General features: G+C 40.9%; 1 protein-coding gene across 3 annotated transcripts in view; it reads left to right on the forward strand.

Annotated features, from left to right (window-relative positions):
* EPS15 (epidermal growth factor receptor pathway substrate 15) overlaps positions 1–23,724 on the forward strand; it is a 211,933-nt gene that overhangs the window by 71,346 nt on the left and 116,863 nt on the right. For all 3 annotated transcript variants that reach the window (XM_029617440.1, XM_029617441.1, XM_029617442.1), the window contains exon 12: positions 11,529–11,614. In XM_029617440.1, coding sequence (XP_029473300.1) covers positions 11,529–11,614 — 86 coding nt within the window. The remainder of the gene's footprint in view (positions 1–11,528; positions 11,615–23,724) is intronic.

The raw sequence follows: 23,724 nt of genomic DNA on the forward strand, positions 1-23,724 counted from the left end.
CAATTATTTTAGCCAAAGTTGGCAGTGAGGCTATAGGGCGAAGATTCACTGGGTTATGTGTCAGATATGTTTTTCTTGGTATAGGTGTAATAGAAGTTTATTTGAAGATATCTGGAAATGTTCCATTATTAAGAGAAAAATTAACTAATTGCGCTATGGCTGGAGACATGAAAACTCAGCAGTCCTTTAAAAGTTGACCTGGACAAGGATTGTAGGGTGAATTTGATACTTTTAGATTAGTGAGCTAACATGAGATTGTAGAAGCGTCAATTTTAGAAAAGGTGGACGAAGAGCACGAGAGTGGGGGCAGATTTATTTTTGGAATTGGCAAGTGTGTGAATTCCGAGGAGATTTTGATAAGTTTCTCCTGGAAATGATGGGCAATTTTATTACATAGATCATTTGAAATGGTATTTTGAGAGGTGGTTTTTTGTGGTGATAAAGATTTTACAGTGTTAAATAGTTTTTGGGCTATCGTTGGCCAGTTTTATTTTGCTTGCATAATAGGATTTTTTTGCAAGGTCAATTTCTTTTTTTTTTGTATTTTTTTGAATGAATGATATAAGCAGTTTTATTTTCCAAGATTGGGTTCTTGAGCCAACAACGTTAAAGACATCTTAAAGTGGTTTTCATTCTTCGTAGGTTTGGTGAGAATTAGGCAGAGTTGGGTTTGGACCTAATAGTGCATAGTTTTTTTTGGAGCTACCAAGTCTAAGGATTTAATTATTGAATAATTCCATATATTTATGGATTGGTCAATATCATTACTAAGAACCGTGGGGAGATTTAGGAGTAAATCACTTGCAAAAGTTTCAGGATCGATTTGTTTTCTTTTCTAATTTTTTTTTTTTTTTAGGGCTAACAGAGCTGTTCAGGTTGCTCTAGAGCTCACCACTCATATATATTAGGAAGTGGTAAGACCAAGGGACTTGATGGGTTATTGCAGAAAAATGTAAACGAGCAGGGTTATGTGTCTAGGAGTTGTTCCCAGCCTAAACTGGACATGATATTAAGTAAAGAGGAAACAGCAATTGGAAGAAGATTTTGATTAAAGTTAAAATCCCCAGCTATTTTTTTTTTAGATAGGTCAATGGGTAGTGTGGTTATAGATTCTATAAGTGAAGATAGATTGTTAGCAAGTAAACTAGGGGGACAGTATACATTGCAAAAGTTTTCAATGGTTGTAGAAACAAGCATGAGTTCGTAGGAGTAGTTCATTGGTAAGGTTTTCCTGCAAGGTAGCAGGGAGGCTTTAATAATACTACTTATTTTTTTTGTTAACTTTTTATTTTGTCAAACAGCCATAATACATACATAGCAAAATCATACAAAGCAAGAATTATGGATGCAGCAATCTTTCTCCCCTAAAGGTTACTTGCTTTTGAAAATTGTAACATTTCCCCCATGAAAGTGTGAACCACTGAGTAGTTTGATAACTGCGTGCTGTGATGCAGCTCTTTGATATTCAGTTTCTTGTCCAGAGCTGACAGGGTTCCAATCCGTCTTGGAGGAAAAAAACTCTGATAACTTCTGGGCAACACTTGCTGGTAAATAAAATGGGTATTGAAATGTTTAGCCTTCCATCATCAGATGGAGGAAGAAAAAATGAGGTTGTTTCACCCATGGGAGCTGGACCTAAAGAGAGAGGCTATAATTCATTTGTGAAGTTGATTATTTAACCTGTGATTTATTTCTGCAAATTTTACATTTCTAACTTTATAATTCGTTTTGGTGTAAATATATTAAGATATAAGCAAATGAGTAGAACTTTAAAATACCAATAATTTTTAACTCTCATCCATATCCTCCCACAAAAACCTTTTCTCTCACAATGTACACATTCATTCAGTGAACAAGTGTACAGTAACCACTAAAATAAGTCAGTAGAAGATATAAAAGCAAGTTACAACTCCATACAGTCAATCAAGGAGCTCAGCACCCATTAGAACTCCATACAGTCAATCAAGGAGCTCAGCACCCATTAGAATTATTGACTATTAACACGAAGTGTACAACCATGAGTCTATGTACATTTTTTGATGATCTGTTTGTGGCGCAGTTAGCATAAAGTGTTCTCAAATATTATAAAATGTCTCAGCTTTCTCAATAGTTAATAAAGCTGTTCAAAATTCCATACATATATTATATATATTATATATATTATATACATATATAGGAGCACTGGATGGCCGGCGCCGGCCATCCAGTGCTCCTACCATGTGACAGGGGCCGGCCAATGGCATGGATACCCTGTCACATGATAAGGGCAAAGGGGCATCGGCGCCATTTTTTTTTTAGAACAGCTGATGCCTGGGAACGGGAAATCTCTCCCCGAGGCCCCCCTGGACCACCAGGTAATTTTAAAAGGTTTGGGGGGGGGGTCGGGAGGGTGGGGTCAATTTAAAGGGTCGGGTGGGTTGGTTTTTTTTTTTAGCGGTGCGGGCCTCCCTAAAAAAAAAAATTAGCGATGTGAATTGGAATCGGAAACTATTCCAATTCACATATCTTAACGATCAGATTTCCCTCCCCCCCCCCCCCCAGCCGAATCTGATAGTTAAGACGATCTGGCACACGATTCACATCTCTAGCAATTACTACACTTAACAGAATAAAAAAAGCTTGCTGGGCAGACTGGATGGACTACTTGGGTCTTTTTCTGCTGTCATTTAGTTACATAGAAACATAGAAACATAGAAATGACGGCAGAAGAAGACCAAACGGCCCATCCAGTCTGCCCAGCAAGCTTCACATTTTTTTCTCATACTTATCTGTTTCTCTTAGCTCTTTGGTTCTATTTCCCTTCCACCCCCACCATTAATGTAGAGAGCAGTGATGGAGCTGCAACCAAGTGAAATATCAAGCTTGATTAGTTATGGGTAGTAGGGGAAGTAGGGGAAGTAACCGCCGCAATAAGCAAGCTACACCCATGCCCATCTGCTTTACCCAGACCGTGCCATTCAGCCCTCCTTGGTTGTTTTTCTTCTCCCCTGCCGTTGAAGCAGGGAGCTATGCTGGATATGCTTGTAGTATCAGTTTTTCATCTCCCCTGCCGTTGAAGCAGAGAGCCATGCTGGATATGCGTGAAGTATCAGTTTTTCTTCTCCCCTGCCGTTGAAGCAGGATATGCATTGAAAGTGAAGTATCAGGCTTATTTGGTTTGGGGTAGTAACCGCCGTAACAAGCCAGCTACTCCCCGCTTTGTGAGTGCGAATCCTTTTTTCTTCTCCCCTGCTGTTGAAGCAGAGAGCTATGCTGGATATGCGTGAAGTATCAGTTTTTTTCTTCTCCCCTGCCGTTGAAGCAGAGAGCTATGCTGAATATGCGTGAAGTATCAGTTTTTCTTCTCCCCTGCCGTTGAAGCAGAGAGCTATGCTGGATATGCGTGAAGTATCATGGGGCCCAGGTATTGGATTAAGTACTGGTCCTATCAGAATCAGAGGAAGACAAGGCCTGAAATGTCCTACCAGTGGTAATGGTGGAGGCCAGCACTGTGGTGGATTTTGTCCACACTTGAAACAGATATGGTGAATAGTGATAATGGGAAAGGGAGTATTTGAGAGGTCTGGTGGAAGACATGGCGTTGAGGTGGAGCTAGTGTTGGTTTCCATATGGGAATGTCTATACTCATCTGCCCAGAGGAAGAATCTCATTTGGGCAAACTGGATGGGCCATTTGATCTGTATCCACTGTCGTGTTACTATCATGTTACTATCTTTACGCCTCGTTGTTTGTGAATGTAATATTCTTGTGAGCACACTAGTTTGCTAATCCCCATAAGTGTGAATTACATGAATTCATCCACCTTGCCCTCAGCCTCTTTAGGAGAGGCACATTTAGTTCACTTTGCATCAAGTTGTCATAGAAAGGGAACTGCCAGATGGAGCAAACTGCTGGCAGATGGTGATTGCCTGGCTGTTGGCATTCAGAGCTTGAGAACTCCCAGTCTGAGAGGCTTATTTGAGGAAATGTAATGTGTCACATGAATCCTATATGGGAATGCATGCAAAATACTTCCATCCAAGAGCAATTGTAGATGAGTTAAATGTTTTTGAGTAACACACGTACTTTATTCTTTTTCTGTGAATGTATTTGATTCACTTTAACCTGTTTTCTTGTCTAACTTTCGGACATGCATACCAGATAATTTGTGAAGCAGATGAAAATCTGTTTTAAATGGATACAATTATTTTATTGGGTCATTTCTCATGTTATATCTGAAGAAGCTGCAATGTTTTAACAATGTATTGATTGGCTTTTAAATATTTATAAGGTTTTAGCTATGTAGCCTTAAGGAAACCATTCTTTTATTAACTTGTCTGTGTTTTCATTAAGGCTGGAATTCTTAAACACAAATAGCTCATCACATTTTTGTTTGGGGTTTTATTGGCCCTCCAGTTTCCTTTTTCTTTATGCTTCCAGCTCGGGATCTGATGCAATGAGCCTTCATTTGCAACTGTTTGGGGATTTTTCCCCAACGTAAGATATACCATACTGGGTCAGACCAAGGGTCCATCAAGCCCAGTATCCTGTCTCCAACAGTGGCCAATCCAAGTCGCAAGTACCCAAACATTAAATAAATCACATGCTACTAATGCCTGCAACAAGCAGTGGCTATTCCCTATTGATTAATAGCATTTTATGGACTTCTCCAGGAACTTATCCAACCCTTTTTTAAACCCAACTGCACTAGCTGCCTTAACCACATCCTCTGGCAACGAATTCCAGAGCTTAATTGTGCATTGAATGGAAGAATTATCTCAGATTTGTTTTAAATGTGCTACTTTCTAACTTCATGGAGTGCCCCCCAGTCCTTGTATTATCCAAAAGAGTATATAATAACTTCACATTTACCCATTCAAGTCCTTTCATGATTTAGTAGACCTCTATCATATCCCCCCGTCAGTTGTCTCTTCTCCAAGCTGAACAGCCGTAACCTCTTCAGGCTCTCCTCATAGGGGGAGCCGTTCCATTCCCTTTATCATGTTGGTTGCCCTTCTCTGTACTTTCTCCAGTGCAACTTTATCTTTTTTGAGATGCGGTGACCAGAATTGCATGCAGTATTCAAGGTGCGGTCTAACCATTGAGCATTTAGAGGCATTATGACCTCCGTTTTATTTACCGTTCCCCACCTAATAATTCCTAACATTGTTTGCTTTTTTGATGCCACAGCACACTGAGCTGATGATTTCAATGTAATATTAACTATGATGCCCAGATCTTTTTCCTGGGTGGTAACTCCTAAAATGGAATCTAACATTGTGTAGTTGCAGCATGGGTTATTTTTCCCTATATATATCACCATGCACTTGTCCACATTAAATTTCATCTGCCATATGGACGTCCAATCTTCCAGTCTCACAATGTCCTTTTGCAATTTATCACAATCTGCTTGTGATAATTTTGTGTCATCTGAAAACTGGATCACCTTGTTTATTGTACCTCTTTCAAGATCATTTATAAATATATTAAAAAGCACAGGTCCAAGTACAGATAACTGGGGCATTCCACTGTTTACCTTTTTCCACTGTGAAAACAAACCATTTAAACTTTACTCTCTGTTTAATGTCTTTAACCAGTTTGTAATCCACAAAAGACTTTTTAGTTTTCTTAGAAGCCCCTCATGAGGGACTTTGTCAAATGCCTTCTGAAAATCCAAATACACCTTCTGAAAATCCAAATACACTATATCTACCAGTTCACCTTTATCCACATGCTTATTCACCCCTTCAAAAAAAAAAGTAGCAGAATTGTGAGGTAAGACTTCCCTTGGGTAAATCCATGCTGGCTCTGTCCCATTAAACCATGTCTATCTATATGTTCTGTGATTTTATTCTTTATTATAGTTTCCACGATTTTTCCTGGCACTGAAGGTCAGGGTCAGCAGTCTGTAGTTTCCCTGATCACCTCTGGAGCCCATTTTATATATCTGGGTTACATTGGCCACCTTCCACTCTTCAGATACAATGGATGATTTTACCAATGATAGGTTACAAATTATTTTTAATAAGTCTGAATTTTCATTTTGTAGTTCTTTCAGAATGCTGGTGTGTATACCATCCATTCCAGGAGATTTGCTACTCTTCACTTTGTCAATCTGGCATACTATATCTTCCAGTTTCACCTTGATTTGGGTCAGTTCATCTGAATCGTCACCCTTGAAAACTGTCTCTGGAATAGGTATCTCCCCAACATCCTACTCAGTAAACATCATATAGTCTTTCCGTGATGGACTTATCTTCCCTAAGGGCCCTTTTAACCCCTCGATCATCTAACGGTACAACTGACTTCCTCTCAGGCTTCCTGCTTCAGATATATTTTTTAAAGTTTTTATTATGAGTTTTTGCTTCTAGGGCCAACTTCTCTTTTAGCTTGTTTTATTAATGTTTTACGTTTAACTTGCCAATGCTTATGCTTTTTCCTATTTTCTTCAGATGGCTCTTCTAATTTTTGGAAGAAGATCTTTTGGTTAAAATAGCCTCTTTTACCTCACCTTGTAACCACACAGCAATTGTTTGGGCTGCCTTCCACCTTTCTTAATGCGTAGAATACATCTGGACTGTGCTTCTAAGATTTTTTTTTTTTTTAACCATGTTCATACCTGTTTATACACTTAACTGTTGCAGCTGCATCTTTCAGTTTTTTCTAACTATTTTTCTCATTTTATCAAAGTTTCCCTTTTGAAAGTTTAGTGCTAGAGCCATGGATTTACTTATTGTCCCCCTTACAATCATTAATTCAATTTTGATCATGATATATTACTGTTGCCAAGCGGCCCCACCACTGTTACCTCTCCCACCAAATCCTGCACTCCACTAAGAATTAGATCTAAAATAACTCCCTTTTGTCAATTCCTGAACCAATTGTTCCATAAAGCTGTCATTTATTCCATCCAGGAACTTACCTCTCTAGCATGTCCTAATGTTGCATTTACCCAGTCAATATTAAGGTAATTAAAATCTCCCATTTGGTTAGCTTCCCTAACTTCTCTTAGCATTTCATCATCCATCTTATCATTTTGGCCAGGTAGATGGTAGTATACTCCTATCACTATACTGTTCTCCGAAACACATGGGATTTCTACCCATAAAGAGTCTATTGTGCATTTAGTTTATTGCAGGATCCTTATCCTGTTGGACTCTGTGCCATCCCAGACATAAAGCGCCACCCTACACCAAGTTGCTCCTCCCTGTCATTGCGATACAATTTGTACCCTGGTATGGCACTTATCCCATTGGTTATCCTCCTTCCACTATGTCTCTGAGATGCCAGTTAAGTCTATCTCATCATTCACTGCTATACACTCTAACTCTTCCATCTTAGTTCTTAGACTTCTGGCATTGGCATATAGACATTATAAAGTGTATTTTTTGTTTGTATTAACAACCTGCTTTTCAGTAGACAGGAATAATTTTGGAATCTTTTAGCTCAGGTGATTCTTTACTTATAGGCACATAGACTACTTTTGTTTTTATTGGAACTTCTCTGTTGGGATGACCTAACTCTCCTGCTTCATTAGTCTCCCTCAAAAATACCTACCTCGGGATCATGCGCTACTGATCAACTGTCTGCTTTCCCCTTTGTTCTAGTTTAAAAGCTACTCTATCTCCTTTTTAAAGATTAGCACCAGCACCTAGTTAAGGTGGAGCCCCTCCCTTCAGAAAAGACTTCCCCTTCCCCAAAAGGTTCCCCAGTTACTTATAAAACTGAATTCCTCTTCGTTGAACCATCATCTCATCCTCGCATTGAGACTTCGGAGATCTGCCTCTGGGGGAGTTGTGTGCGGAACAGGAAGCATTTCAAAGAATGCTACCCTGGAAGTTGTGAATTTCAGCTTTCTAAGAGCCTAAAATTGGCTTCCAGAACCTCCCTCCCACATTTTCCTATGTCGTTAGTGTCCACATGTACCATGACAGCCTGCTCCTCCCCAGCACCGTCTGAAATTTTATCTAGATGACACACGAGGTCTGCCACCTTCGAACCAGGCAGGCATATTACCAGGTGATCCTCGTGCCCACCAGCTACCCAGCTATGTACATTCCTAATAATTGAATTGCCAGTTATGACATTTGACCTAACCCTTCCCTCCTGAGCTGTTAACCCTCAGGGAGACATCCACAGGGTGAGAGGACAATGCATCACCTGGAGAGCAGGTCCTTGCTATAGAATCTCTTCCTGCTACACTAGGTTGATGCTCTCTGATCAGTAGACTTTCCTGATTCAAGGCAGCAGCAGGGCTGCCAGACTGTATTTGGGTCTTGACTGAGGCAGACAGATCTATAAATCTGTCTGCCTCAGCTCTTCCAGGTCTGCCGTTTTAGCCTCCATAGATCAGACTCGTTCTCTGAGAGCCAGGAGTTCTTTGCACCAGGTGCATACATTTAACCCCTTATTGGTGGGCAAAAAGACATACATGTGACATTCGATGCAGAAGACTGGAAGCCCCTCCCCCTTGCTGGATTGCTGCCTTCAACTTAATGTTGTTGAGTTCTTAGCTAAGTTTAGGTTAAGGGAGTAAGAATGTGTAAATAAGAGTCTTTTAAATTGATTGGTATATTCACTATTAATCTGGTAATGGCCTGCAATGGGATAATTAAATTCTAGATTTAGCCATCCTGTCTTCTAGTTAAAAGGATGATTGATTTTTAATGTAAAAGTGCTCCTGCCTATAAATCAAAGGATGAGCTAGGGGTGGAAGGGAGGGAAAGACCAACACACACAAACTAAGCTTTTTCCTACCTTTGGCTAGCTTTTTATAACAAACATGCAAACTCTAAGCTTTTATCTATTTTCTGGCTTGCTTTTTTTTTTTTTTTCTAAACTAAACACACACTAAAGAATATACCCCAGAAGTTTACCTCTTCCCCCAAACTTTGTTTTAAAATTTCCCAAAGTAATACTAACTGATCCTCTTCAGCCACCAGCAAGATGATCCTCTCCTCTCACTGCTCCCACTGTTTTCTCTCCCTCTGCCCCCATTCAGCCTAATCACTGCAGTGATGGCCCTTTGCTTGGCCACGCACACCAGAGCTTCTTCTAGAGATCTGCAACTAGTAGCCCTAAATTAGGCCACTAGGTGTAGCCTTGGGAGCCAAAGAACTGACCCAGGAGTCATGCAAGGTAGAGCACAGCACTGCCACTGATCTAGCAGGCTAGGCCTAGCTCATTAAAATATAGTTGGGAGAGTGTCATTGTTTAGTCTATTTCTATTTGTTAAATTTGTCTGGCAACTGGGATATATTTTTAGCAATGGGTTCCAAAATAACTGGATAGACTGTTGGTCTTTTTCTGCTATTATCATCTACACTATCTCGGTTCATCTATTTTCTATAGATCTGTTTTGGTTAATTAGGAAAAGAAATGGAAGGTAGATGAAATTTAGAAAAGAAGCTGTAAGTTGATAAAGGCATACCATACAGTCTGACATTCTTTAGCCTGTTTGTGTCTCCTCATATCTTCTCTGCAAGCAAAAGGCCACAGTGCAAACCTTTATTTGCGCTTCTGTTGCCTGTGTAGAGACAGCTTTCATATACTGGAAAATCTGAAATCTACAGTGGGGAAAAAACGAGGTTGACATGACTCCCCTGCTCACAGCTGATATGTGCACATTGTCACGGTTTGAAATGGGTTCTTAGCCCAGATCTTGCACTAACTAAGTATTTCCTTTTCATCAAAATTCAGATGAAGATTTCAGTGAAACTCTCCAGTCTCTCTTGCATCAACAGCAATATCCATATGTCACTGGGAATCTGATTCTACATTTGTTTATAGAACAGACAGTTCCAGAGACATTTATATGAAAAGATAGCTTGCTAGTTTGATTAAAGAAAACAAAATATCTTATTGGTTCATCATTTGAAAGGCTAGACATTCCTGTCTCCTGAACACCAGAGCCTAAACCAGGGCTTCCCAAACCTGTCCTGGGGGTCCCACAGACCTCCATGGTATGCACATTTTTTTTCATGCATATTCATTGTGGATATCCTGAAAACCTGACTAGTTGTGGGGTCCCCAGGACAGGATTGGAAAGCCCTGGTTTAAAGTATGCAGTCTTATTTTTAGGTTTAACTGTAATTTCAAAATGCATTGCCATCATTGTTGGTTTTAGTAAATATTGGAAGTACTATGTATGCTGTGGCTGTACTAACTAATAACCTCTTTGTATTTTGTTTTCCTTTCTGCTTTATTCTAGCTTGATGGACTATTATTTCCCCTCTGCTTTGCACCTCCTATACTGTACGTTTCTTAACCTTCTTCTATCTGACTTTATCTTCTCAAGGTTAGAGAGTTTTGTTTTATGCTGTTTTTTGTTCTTTACTCTTGAAACCTGAGTCAGACACTTCTGGGTAGCACTTATCTCCCTCTTGCAGGGCTTATTTTTTGGTGCATAAATTCCCTTTATACAGGAAACATTTACCAGCTGCAGGTGTTTGTCAAACTCTTGTTTTGTTCAAATGAATTTTTATGTTTTATTGTTTTACGGCCCTGCAGTTTCTTCCTTCCCTTTTGTGCTTTTAGCTTGGTCAGAACTTGCCTCTACTAGGGCTACTATACCATGAGCCTTCATTTACAACTTTATTGGGTGGGAGTGGAGCGGGCCCTAGTTTTAAGCCTCTCCCCCTCTCTTCTAGCCCAACCGTCAGAGCTACAGTCCTCAGCCAGGCTTCACAGATTTCAGCTCCCTCTGGGTCCTGCCAGTAGATGTCATCAGTGTGCAATGGCTGAGACTCCCTCCCCATTGGGCGCTGTAAGTGCTGCCTCTACAGCTCTGTTTGGCCCCTGGGGCAGAAGCTGGGCTTGGGAATCAAACTCCGATCTCCCAATATGACAGCATACAGCACAGCCACTGAGCCATTGGTTTAGTCCTTACACTTGATTTTTAAAATCCATTCTTGAGATGACGTATTACTATTTATTTTTACAAAAGCTTTACTCAATTTTCTAAGTATCCTACTGAGGCAGACTTGTAAGGTTGAATGCATGTAGCTTTAAGTCCCTTATATGTTTACTATGCTTAGCTTTAGCTTGTAGCTTTGCTTTTAGAAAAAATCCCCACAATTTTGATTAAATTCAGAAAAACACTTGTTTATTAAGTACAAATTTGCTGCTACAGCACGAGGCACTTTTTTTTTTTTTTTTGCTCTTAAATCCTTCATGCATGAAGTGCTGGTTTACATTCAGCTCCTCTTGTGATTCACAGTATGCAGAATTTGCCTTCCCTGCTAGTGGCTGAAAGCATGACCCCTGCCCTTAGAGTAAATCAACCTCTGAGGGCAGGGCAATATGCAGTAAACGGTTTATGATTTCTGTCCTAGTCCCCTCATGCTTGTAATTTTAAGCTCTGTTTATCTGTATATTATGTCATTTCAAATCACGATTGTAGTAGGCAAATATCAAAGTTAAAAATATGTAGTACTGTATGCTATTAGACTTTTGTGTGTGCTTCTCAGGAATCAGTTTTTTCCATGTATCTGATTTATTCTCCCACCACCTAGACAGAATTCTATTGATATATTTTGCATTTCCTATAGAATTCATTGGGTCCGAGTCCTGTAGCTGATTTCTCTGCTATTAAAGAACTTGACACCTTAAACAATGAAATAGCTGACTTGCAGAGGTAGGTATGATTGTCACTTATTGATTCAAAAGTTGTAAAAGTATTTTTCTTTCTTTCATTTGTTCTAGAAAATCTTTCAAAGATTTATATATAACTCTCCATTATTGTTTTTAGTTTATTGATGTTGTATAATAAATTGACAGACGTTTTCAGTCTTAAAATGATTTACTCATTTGCAAAACACTCTGTTAATACAATATACTGTCATGTGGGTTACGTGATTGGCCAAAAAAACAGGAGGTGGGACGTTCCAAGGTACAGATGGAGAGTGCACGAAGACAGACAAAGTAGAGCAATTAAGTTATGTGAGTGAAGATGATTCTGTAATCAGGGCTGATGAGTGAGAAGGCACCAGAGAAAGCTACAAGTTATTTGTATTTGTCTTCATTGATAAGCTGAATGATTTAAGAACATAAGAAAATGCCATACTGGGTCAGACCAAGGGTCCATCAAGCCCAGCATCCTGTTTCCAACAGTGGCCAATCCAGGCCATAAGAACCTGGCAAGTACCCAAAAACTAAGTCTATTCCATGTAACCATTGCTAATGGCAGTGGCTATTCTCTAAGTGAACTTAATAGCAGGTAATGGACTTCTCCTCCAAGAACTTATCCAATCCTTTTTTAAACACAGCTACACTAACTGCACGAACCACATTCTCTGGCAACAAATTCCAGAGTTTAATTGTGCGTTGAGTAAAAATGAACTTTCTCCGATTAGTTTTAAATGTGCCCCATGCTAACTTCATGGAGTGCCCCCTAGTCTTTCTACTATCCGAAAGAGTAAATAACCGATTCACATCTACCCGTTCTAGACCTCTCATGATTTTAAACACCTCTATCATATCCCCCCTCAGTCGTCTCTTCTCCAAGCTGAAAAGTCCTAACCTCTTTAGTCTTTCCTCATAGGGGAGTTGTTCCATTCCCCTTATCATTTTGGTAGCCCTTCTCTGTACCTTCTCCATCGCAATTATATCTTTTTTGAGATGCGGCGACCAGAATTGTACACAGTATTCAAGGTGCGGTCTCACCATGGAGCGATACAGAGGCATTATGACATTTTCCGTTTTATTCATCATTCCTTTTCTAATAATTCCCAACATTCTGTTTGCTTTTTTGACTGCCGCAGCACACTGCACCGACGATTTCAATGTGTTATCCACTATGGCACCTAGATCTCTTTCTTGGGTTGTAGCACCTAATATGGAACCCATCTGATGGTGCCTATGCAGAGTATTTATTTGCAAGCTGTAGAAAAGCCTAGAAGGCTTTATTAGACTTGCACTGGAGTTCTGGCCCACTACCAATGTGGATTCCTTTTAAGCCCTTTTTTTATTTTGTCCACAGACCTGATCAGACACATTTTACCAATCCTCTGAGAAGTTTTGTTGCAGTTTTTGGTGGTCTCAGTAATCTAATTTCCTTATTCTAAAACAGGTCATTCAACATTTTATTTTCAATATCTGTTCCTTAGTTTTATCCTGTTGTGGCCTATTCTGCAACCTCCGTCAACTTTTTCCTCACCATTTCGTCTTTTAATTTTTCTTATAGCGACAGAGAAGAAAGCTGGTGGTGCCCAACATGTAGCCGCAATATGTCTATTACTGAAAACCATAGGGATTTTATTAGATGTCTAGGTCTTGAATAAGGTGTCCCTAGGTACAGCATTGGCTCAAAGATGTCACCTTAGGGCCATCAGGTTCCAAAGATTGAAGCTTCTCAACATCTTTGGTTTGTCTCCAAAACTTGATGCACCCTCATTAGCACTGAAGGACCTAGGAGCTGCACTGTTGGTCATCTGATATTCTCTGAAGCAAGGCCTAAAAAGAGGTCCACGAGCAGGCACCTTTGTCCACACATTTAATTCCTGTTATCCTTTGTGCACTGATTCACATCACAACAGTAGGTTTGGTTAATCTGTCCTTCAGGGTCATTTTGAGAGGTAGACTCCAACTCCATTACTACTGTTTCTACTATTTGGGGTTATCTTCTGTTTAAAAAAAAAAAAAAAAAGTACAGATATATAAAGGGGTTTTACCCCATATTGTTTTCCCTTTTGTTGGAAGACAGCCCTTAGTTAGGGATTCCTGCTTATTTTCATGATTCACCCTGCTTGCCTATGAAGAAAACAGGTATTCTCTGTGGCTGGCAGGATAATCAGCCACATATTCCCTCCTACCTCCCCTTTTTAGAGTTGACTTCTAAGCTTTTATATTGGAATGAGGTGTGAACTCCTGTGCAGGTCAAGTAAAGCCTTTAGGACTTTTCTACTGCTTACTAAAAAAAATGCTGTGACGCAGTTGGGTGATGTCACCCTTCTTGTGTAGCAGATTATTCTGCGGTCCATGGAGAACACAAGTTACAGGTAAGCAACTTAGTTCTACTTTTGTTCTTCTAGTTGGTTTAATGACTTGTGCGGTTTTTTTCTTAACATACAACATGTATATGATTGCTAGTGTGATTGTGATGGTGTCAGGTTAGGAAGTCAGTCACATGCATGCTTTGAAGCCCTTTGCTTTCCTGAGCAGTTAGCCACAGGCTGAGTCTCCTGTGACTCTTTCTGCTCCTTGGTAACTCTTTCTGTAGGCAAGGTCTGTTTTTGTTTTTTTTTCTTTTTCTTTTGAAGAAAACATAAATGTACAACCTTTTGGATGACATCAGGAATTTTGTGGATAACAAATTCTGTCAAGAATGTAACATACCTGATTTCAGCCAGATATAAAATCAAAAGTTTTATTTTAAAGAAAGGGTCTTAATAATCCCAAAAGCTTGCATCTTTAAACATTCATTAGTCTAATAAAGGTATTATTTCTTCCCAGTTACTTTGGCATTCTATTAAATTATTTTGAATTAAAGCTGTTATGGATTGCTTTTATTAGGTATTCTGAGAATTGGTATGGAATATGCTTTTGAGTAAGGTCTCCTTTTCTGATAAAATGAAGCTACCTGACATTATCTGCCCTGCTTTCACAACAAAAATGTTGTCTGGTTTAAAATAGATTGTACACTAGGTCTAATTTCAGTGGACATTTGCCTTGTTAAGTCATCATGCACAAAAAGTTTATTTTACTTTCTTAACAGGAAACAAAGGTCATGTTTTCATTAAAGTATTGAGGCATAGATTCTGATACTTATGTACCACAATTTAGAATGGCAAAAGTCGCTCTGAAGCCTAGTGGACCCCTGGCAACCTACTGATTGAAGCTGATAGTCTGATAATGCTTATGGCTACTATTGACAGTTAGGTTTCTGCTATATACTGCCTTTGAAGCTTGATGATCATGTGGGTACTACTGCCAATCATAGGTCAAATGCATTTAGTTTATATTATTACAGTTATTAACAAGGAAAATCCACATTGAGACAGAAACCTTAGTTTTAGCTGTGACTTGGGGGAAGCAGGATATATGGAGCATAATTTCTTCTTACCAGTTACCTAGATGGCTAACTAAAACATTTGCTGGAATGTTAGTTTAGTTATTGGATATGAAGTTATCTGCATTTCTGCAGGTTGAAGAGAGAGAGTTCATTCCAAGGCACATTTTTATAGTCCCCACTGGCCACTTGGTACTGTTTTTTTTTTTTTTTTTCACCTAGTTGCTGCCATTCTGTTTTAATAAAGTAGACTTTTATAAATGGAATATCTTTTTGTTTTGAAATCAGTTTCATGTTAACTGAGCAAATGTGTGTATACTCATCTGAATAAGTAACATAGCATACAGGCTGATACAGTAAAAATCGCGGGAGAGCGCACAGGCCACTCTCCTGTGCGCGCGATTCAGAAAAAAAAATTATTCAAATTAGGGCCCGCGGTAAAAAGAGGCGCTAGGGACACTAGCACGTCCCTAGCGCCTCTTTTTTGACAGGAGCGGCTGACAGCCGATGCTCAATTTTGCCGGCGTTGGTTCTCAAACCCGCTGACAGCCACGGGTTTGGAAACCGGACGCCGGCAAAATTGAATGTCCGGTTTTCAAGCCGCGGGCCGATTTTTTAAATTTTTATTAATTTGTTTAATTATTTTTTACTTTGGGACCTCCAACTTTGCTGCACATTTTACTTTCTATATCGCGCGGGAATGACTAATAGGGCCATCAACATGCATTTGCATGTTGCGGGCGCTATTAGTTTCGGGGGGGGGGGGGGGTGGACGCGCGTTTTCGATGCGCTATTTCCCCTTACTGAACAAGGGGTAAAGCTAGCGCGTCGAAAACGTGCGTCCAAACGCGGGTTAGCAGTGCGCTCCACGGGAGCGCACTGTACTGTATCGGCCTGATAGTAATGACAGCAGAAAAAGACCAAATGGTTCATCCAGTCTGCCCAGCAAGTTTCTTATGGTAGTAACTGCCGCTCCATGCAGGTTAGTCCCAAGCCTTATGTTAAGGGTAGCAATATTTACAATCAAAACTAAGCAATTGTCAAACCCATAACAAAATTATTACTAGCAACATTTTTACAGGGTAAGCAGCCTTCCTGATAATTCAGACAATGCTGCTTGAATGTGTTTTGCTTTTGGACTTGGCTGTAGAATCAGTCCTGTGCATTTTCCCTAATGTCTGCGTGTCAGTACCCTGGATGGTAAAAGTCAGGGCCCAGAGTTGGCTGTCATGTGAATCCAATTCCCCTTTGTGTCCCCCGTCCCGTCCCCCCCGCAGTCGAAGCAGAAAACAATGTTGCAGTTGCATCAAAAGTATTAAGGCTTATTAGTAAAAGGTAGTAATCCCCATGCCTTCTGTTAAGGGTAGTATCTGCCTTTCCATGCAGGTTACCCATGCACACTTTTCTTCATTTCTAACCTGTAGCCTTTAGTGTTCCACAGTGTTTATCCCATGCCCTTTTGAATTCGTTTACTGTTTTCATCCTCACCACCTCTTCTGGAAAGGCATTCCAGGCATATATCTGTGAAGAAATATTTCCTGTCATTGATTCTGAGTTGTCCCTCCTAAAGTTTCATATTGGACTCTTAGTTCTACTGTTTGCATTCCAGTAGAAAAGGTTTGAAGTTTGTGCATCATTAAAACCTTTCAGGTATGTGAAACATAGAAACATAGAAACATAGAAATGACGGCAGAAGAAGACCAAACGGCCCATCCAGTCTGCCCAGCAAGCTTCACATTTTTTTCTCATACTTATCTGTTTCTCTTAGCTCTTTGGTTCTATTTCTCTTCCACCCCCACCATTAATGTAGAGAGCAGTGATGGAGCTGCAACCAAGTGAAATATCAAGCTTGATTAGTTAGGGGTAGTAGGGGTAGTAACCGCCGCAATAAGCAAGCTACACCCATGTTTATTTGTTTTACCCAGACTGTGTTATTCAGCCCTTATTGGTTGTTTTTCTTCTCCCCTGCCGTTGAAGCAGGGAGCTATGCTGGATATGCGTGTAGTATCAGTTTTTCTTCTCCCCTGCCGTTGAAGCAGAGAGCTATGCTGGATATGCGTGAAGTATCAGTTTTTCTTCTCCCCTGCGGTTGAAGCAGGATATGCATTGAAAGTGAAGTATCAGGCTTATTTGGTTTGGGGTAGTAACCGCCGTAACAAGCCAGCTACTCCCCGCTTTGTGAGTGCGAATCCTTTTTTCTTCTCCCCTGCCGTTGAAGCAGAGAGCTATGCTGGATATGCGTGAAGTATCAGTTTTTCTTCTCCCCTGCCGTTGAAGCAGAGAGCTATGCTGGATATGCGTGAAATATCAGTTTTTCTTCTCCCCTGCCGTTGAAGCAGAGAGCTATGCGTGAAGTATCAGTTTTTCTTCTCCCCTACCGTTGAAGCAGAGAGCTATGCTGGATATGCATTGAAAGTGAAGTATCAGGCTTATTTGGTTTGGGGTAGTAACCGCCGTAACAAGCCAGCTACTCCCCACTTTGTGAGTGCGAATCCTTTTTTTCCACATTTCCTCTTGCTGTTGTAGCTTAGAGTGATGTTGGAGTCACAGTAACCATGTGTATGTTTATTGAATAAGGGTATTATCTCCAGGCAGTAGCCGTCATTCTGGCGAGCCACCCACTCTTTATTGACGGCCTCTTGATTTTATGGATCCACAGTGTTTATCCCACGCCCCTTTGAAGTCCTTCACAGTTCTGGTCTTCACCACTTCCTTTGGAAGGGCATTCCAGGCATCCACCACCCTCTCCGTGAAGAAATACTTCCTGACATTGGTTCTGAATCTTCCTCCCTGGAGCTTCAAATCGTGACCCCTGGTTCTGCTGATTTTTTTCCTATGGAAAAGGTTTGTCGTTGTCATTGGATCATTGGAAGGTCTGTATCATATCAGGTCTGTATCATATCTCTCCTGCACCTCCTCTCTTCCAGGTTATACATATTTAGATCCTTCAGCCTCTTCTCATAACTCTTCTGATAATGACGACACACTATTTTGGTCCCCCTTCTCTGGGCCGCCTTCGTTCGGACCTCATCCTTTTTGAGATACGGGCTTCAGAACTCTACTCTTGGTGCAGGCCTTACCAAGGACCTATACAATGGCATTATCACCTCCTTTTTCCTCTCTTTCGGGTCAATACAGTAAGGCCGCATTAGAGTGCGACAGTGCCGGGCGCACCCTCGTTTGCCCCACGCACTGTTCTGATCACATACCGCTCGATACTCTATTTAAATTGCTTGCAAATGCAAGCCGCGTCTGCGAAGCGTTAGGCCCGCGCAACCCATTTTACTGTATAGGCGCTTAATACAGCGCCTACACAGTATCCTGGGTGCGCTGGTGCCTGTCATTTCAAATGACATTTGAAATGACAGGCACCAGGAAGTGGATCCCAACTTTAACCCATGAAAACCTAAAAACCGAAAATCCCCTCCTCCCGAAGCGGCTCGACATGTGCCAACTTACCTTTTGTTGCTTTTCAGCCCCTTCCCTTCTCTGCCGCCCTCTGGAGGGGGCAGCCGGCGGCGAAAACGGCTCGCAGCGGTCCCCCCCACGCAGGTCCCTGTTCTCCTGGCTCGGCCCTCATCAAATTGTGAAGTCAGGTGAGAGCCCACTGTTCTGTTCTTTTCAGCCCCTTTTCTGCCGCCCTCCGGAGGGGGCAGCTGGTGGCGGCTTGCAGCGTTCCCCCCCCCTCCCCTGCGCAGTCTATAGAGGATACAGATCCTCTATAGACTGCAGTTTTATCAAATGGCTTTATAAAAATACTTTTTTCATGAACATTTAACCTTGAGGCAAAAAGTTAACCCTGCTACTTTGATAGTTTTTATTTTGTATATAACTCCCTCTGTTTTATTTTGCCTTTCAATACTTCAGCAAATAACACATCACTGCAGAATTCCACATCCACTTAGCAGAAAGTGTTGCCTGGTAATCTGAAGGCAGCAACCAGGAAGGATTTTTCCTTGTGCATTGCCTCGCTTGGAGGAAATAAAAAGCAGATAGCTGGGGTGGAGAATATTTTTCAGTGGGAAACAGCAGCATGTTGACTTAGTTTAGTTTAAAAAGACAGGTTTGAGAATTAAACTATCCTCTTGGGGTGGGGGTCATTCCAATCTTTTCAGTCAATGCTTGTCTCACACATAACGACTTAATGCACTTGAAGTAAAATTGGACTATTCCAGATTGCACTTTTGGTTGCAGTTGACATCTAAAGTCCCTGCACAGGTTATAACTCTGGCATGTTTCGTTCCAGTTCCAGCAGCTCACATACCTCTTCCATCATCTGTACTCCAAGTGCTGTAAGGAGTGCAGGCGATAGTGCAACTGTGGCATCCAAACATGAATCATGGGAATCCATTCTAAAGTCCTTCGGGCAGCACCATTACATTTGACATTTTTCAGGTTATTGGAGGGCCATAGGAAGAGAGGGCAAGGTCGGAGGGACTGCAGGAGGGAGCTGGAGTTTAGCAAGCTGGCCCAAAGGGATTTTATCAGTTGGGTGCCGGCCTTTGTCGATTGGCTTCAACAGAAAGCTGTGCTAACCCTGCTCTTGTGCAACCTTTATGGGGGCTAACAAGCTGCAATGCCTCAACTATGATGAAACCTTTCTAGAGAGGATGTCGGGAAGGAACACGCTTGGATAAGGGGATCTGGCTGACCAAAATGACTAACAAAACATATGATGCTAAAGTGATCTCGCACTATGATTCCTTTCAGAGCTCTAGTGTCACCGGAGGTTCCACAAAAGGAAACTCAGCACATCAAAATTTCTGCTGGTTCAAGCACATCTGCACTAAATGTTCAGCTACTCACTCAGCTTCCAAATGCCCTAAGAAGAATACTCAAGAAGGAGGAAAGTGAGCCCTTGCAGCCTGCACTAGCATCACCTCGATTAAATGATGCAGTATACTCTTTTGATTATTTCTTTATCCTGACAGTCGGGCAGCCACTGCTATTCTGGGTGGGATTCTCTGATGGCTTTTGCATCCCTATAAAGGGACCAGGCATCCTATGGAGGTGTCTAATGCACAGCCCATGCAACACTTGGCTTGGGTCATAAGGGACCAGCTTTCCATAGAAATAGAGCTGGGTTGGTTAGTGGCTCCGTCCTTAAGCACCCTTTTTTGATCCTCATTCTATTCCCATTGGCCGTTGTCCCAGAGGACAACTCCAGGAAGTATAGGTTGATACGTAACTTGTTGTTCCTGGACGTTGCCTCTGTCAACAACTGTATCTCCTCTGGGAACTACACATTGCATCTGGGGACATCTCTTGACTGTGTCCTAAAGCTCCTTGGAGGGTGCGGGCAAGATGCCTTGATGGTCAGGATGGTCATAGAATCAGCATTTCAGCTGCTGCCTGTGCACCTAAATAACTTGTCTTTACTGAGCTTTAATTTCGAAGAAACATTCTGTTATGACAAGCGTATGCCGATGGGTTGTTCTTTATCACGTGCTTACTTTGAGATGTTCACTACCTTTTCTCCACTGGGTAGTGGAGAAGGATTCCAGAGGTGATATTCCTTTTATTCATGAATAGACAGTGCCTCCCTGTCCTGACCTTTTTGATCCATATTTGGTACAATTGTCAGATATTGGCCAGGATCTTTTCTTACAAGCCTTAAAGAAAGCTGTCAATGTATTTGCTAGGACCACAGCTTTTTAGTTGGGGGGATGTTTTCCAGCCTGCTTGCTCCTTTCTACCACACAGCCTATGTCTGGGGGTAGGGAAGCAACAAGGCACGACTAGGTTGACAACCTTGGTATATGATGTGGATGACTGAGGGGCGCAACAGATGACTGGCTCACATTTGGGCAAAGAGGGCGCCTGAAAGTCTGTTCCACTGCCAGCAGAGGGGAGCTAGCAGTCTTGTCATGGCCTACCTGGTTGGGCAACCCTCTGGGACGTTGACATAACTGCCACTTCCGGGGAAGGCAGAGCCATGAAGAGTGATGAGAAGCTCTCGATGTGTCCGCACGGTACTTCCCATGGAGAAGTAGGATAGATCATAGGAAGACTCAAACAACCAAAATTAGATTCCCTTCTCAAGTATCTAATAAAGGCTGCAGCCATTATTTCCAATTATGGTTTATAACTGCTGGATCAGGGTGTGCGGTCTCTGTCATGCATGCCCCAGTTACACCCACATATATAGATGAATAAGGATGAATCTTACTTTTATAAACTTGTGATCTTAGCTTGGAACGACTGTATATATACTATAGAAGAGCAGTACTAATATGTTAAAGTGTTCCAGACTCGATATAGAGAAAGAAAATGGGAAAAAAAAGAAATCTTGCTGGAGTTTCCCTGTTTGCAGTATCATAGGAAAGAAGACTCGGGTTATTTTGAGTTATTGTATAAACATGATGAGCATAAAAATTTGACTAGCTCTCCGTAAAAGGTGTCAATTACCCAGGATTTAGTTTTGTACCAGCAGAAAGTATAGTCCTTACTCATACAGTCTGTCTTTGCCTCCTGAAGAAGCCTGAATAAGGCGAAACAAAAGGTCTTTTATCTAGGGGGGAAATTAATCACATGTGGATTATGCTATTATCAAGGAGAAAGGCTTACGATTGCAGCAGTGTTGTTAAAGCTTAATGGCAGTGAATTTGTTGGAAACTGAGGATTAGACCACTAACTGAAAGTCTTTCAAATACCATTGTGACACTTTCAAGCAAGTAGGATGCAAAATACCTAAACTTTTCCTTGGGACAGTATAAAGCATATGAATATTTTTTCTAAGTGGTATTTTAAGGGAATGTGGTTTAAAATTTTTTTTTTATTATGTCTTACAAACTTTATGTTCAAATTGAAAACATTGTTTGTATTTCTCAGGATTTAGAGATTTATTTGGTTGAACAATTATTTCCATTAGTGTTCTTTAGTTGCCCATTTTCTGTCTCTCTCTCTCTCTCTATTTATATGTGCAGTGGTAAAGTGTGGATGCAAATAATTTTTAGCATTAGTTTATTTTTATGGGGATGTATTGCCTGCTCTGTGTGGGGGAAGATTGCATGGATTCTTTTCTTTTTGACTTGGAGCCTCCTTCATTTGACCTCCCTGCTTCATTTTCACTTTCTTCTGCCTCTGCTAATGCAAGTGTTCAGCTTTTGCAGACATCTGCTATTTATTCACTCAGTCCCCCGGGTAAGGGCATTGTCAGTAACACTAGCAACACAGCCAGAATCTATAGCACTCACAGCACACATCTGCATGTTGTTTTCCTTTTAATTGGACATAGTTTACTCGGCATAAGAGCAGGATCTGCTCTACCTGCTAGTGTTCCTTTTCTTTCACAACCTGTCAGGATTAACATCTGCCTGCTCTGTGTGGCTGCAAGGAATGGGGTAGTTCTTTTTTTCACATGACTTCTTTTCCACCACGTTTTGGATATGCTGTGAAAGCTTTTGCCTACTCAAGTAAAGCCGGAGGAGGAGATTTGAAAGCCTGGACCATCCCCAGTCAGCAGGATATTTTGTTTGTCTGGTGGTTCATTGTGCCCCATGATTGAATTTTCTCACATGTTTCTGAAATACATGCGGGGAAACAAGTCACATTATATAAGGATCGAATGTGGGATAGGAGAAATGTGCCACAGCAATGCTGCAAGTTGTAAGGGATTGTTTAAAATCTCCACGACATCGCTCCTCATCTAACGAACGGTAAGTTAAAGTAGCTGAAGTATAGGGGCACAATACAAAGGCGTGGCGAAAAGCTGGTGCTTTTTTTCACATGCATTCTCCTGTCAAGTCGCTCTAGAAATAACAGACGTAAGGAATTAGTTTTCTCAGTATTGCTGCGCTGCATGCAGAGTTGCGATATCCAGTTGAATTCAGTCTGCAGAGGTGTAATTCTCTATATTTGCACAGTAAGCAGGGTATTACTGTAATGCTTGCCCAAGTACTTCTTTTCCAGCATGCCGGCAGGATAGCCAGAGAGATTAATGCTTGTGTCCTTCTGTGAGAATGTATGCAGAACTAATTATTAAAAAAAAAAAAAAGTGAGTCATATTTTCTTTAATAGTATGTTCAGAATGCAGTAAAATTCATTGGCACAACTGTTCCATTTCAGAACATGTTCTTTTCAACTAAAAAATTATGTTGGTAGGATGCACCTTAAACCCCATTACCTCATTCTCCTTTCTGTAAAAGAATCTTTTATATTAATCAGCGGGCTGTTATGACTTTTAATGAAAAATATTGAATTTCAGGACTGTTTTATGCTGCACTTTCACCCCTGGGATGGTGGCTGGCTCCTGAATTATGGCAGCCTTCATGAAATGTGTAGGACACGTTTAAAGAATAAAAAGCATTCTTGATTTTTTTTGTGTAATGATTTAGTTGGGGTTGCACATTCTGCTTTTCAGGATGGTGGTGGGAGGGTGTCATAAGAAGAGGTGTGAATGAGCTTGTGCATTATAGAAAACCTGTGAAGAATGTTAGTTCTTTGCAGTACCTGCCATTAAGAATTGTGATCCATTTTGTGTTTAATTGCATGTATTAAGGTGGAAAGGCTAAGGATATGTGGTTAGAGATCACTGCCACACCTGAAGCTGGTCTAAGATAGAGCACACAATGACTCCATACAGATTAATTTTAGGTTACTGTATATAAATAAGAACACACTTGTTTTTTTTGCCAGGGAAGTGTGTTAAATCGTCTGCAGTTCTAGCTAAGACAGAAGAATGTATTCACTTTGGTAAGGGTTAAATGTGAGGAGATGATGCTGGTGCAACCACTCCC

The sequence above is a fragment of the Rhinatrema bivittatum genome, chromosome 10 (assembly GCF_901001135.1).
Source record: "Rhinatrema bivittatum chromosome 10, aRhiBiv1.1, whole genome shotgun sequence".
NCBI lineage: Eukaryota > Metazoa > Chordata > Amphibia > Gymnophiona > Rhinatrematidae > Rhinatrema > Rhinatrema bivittatum.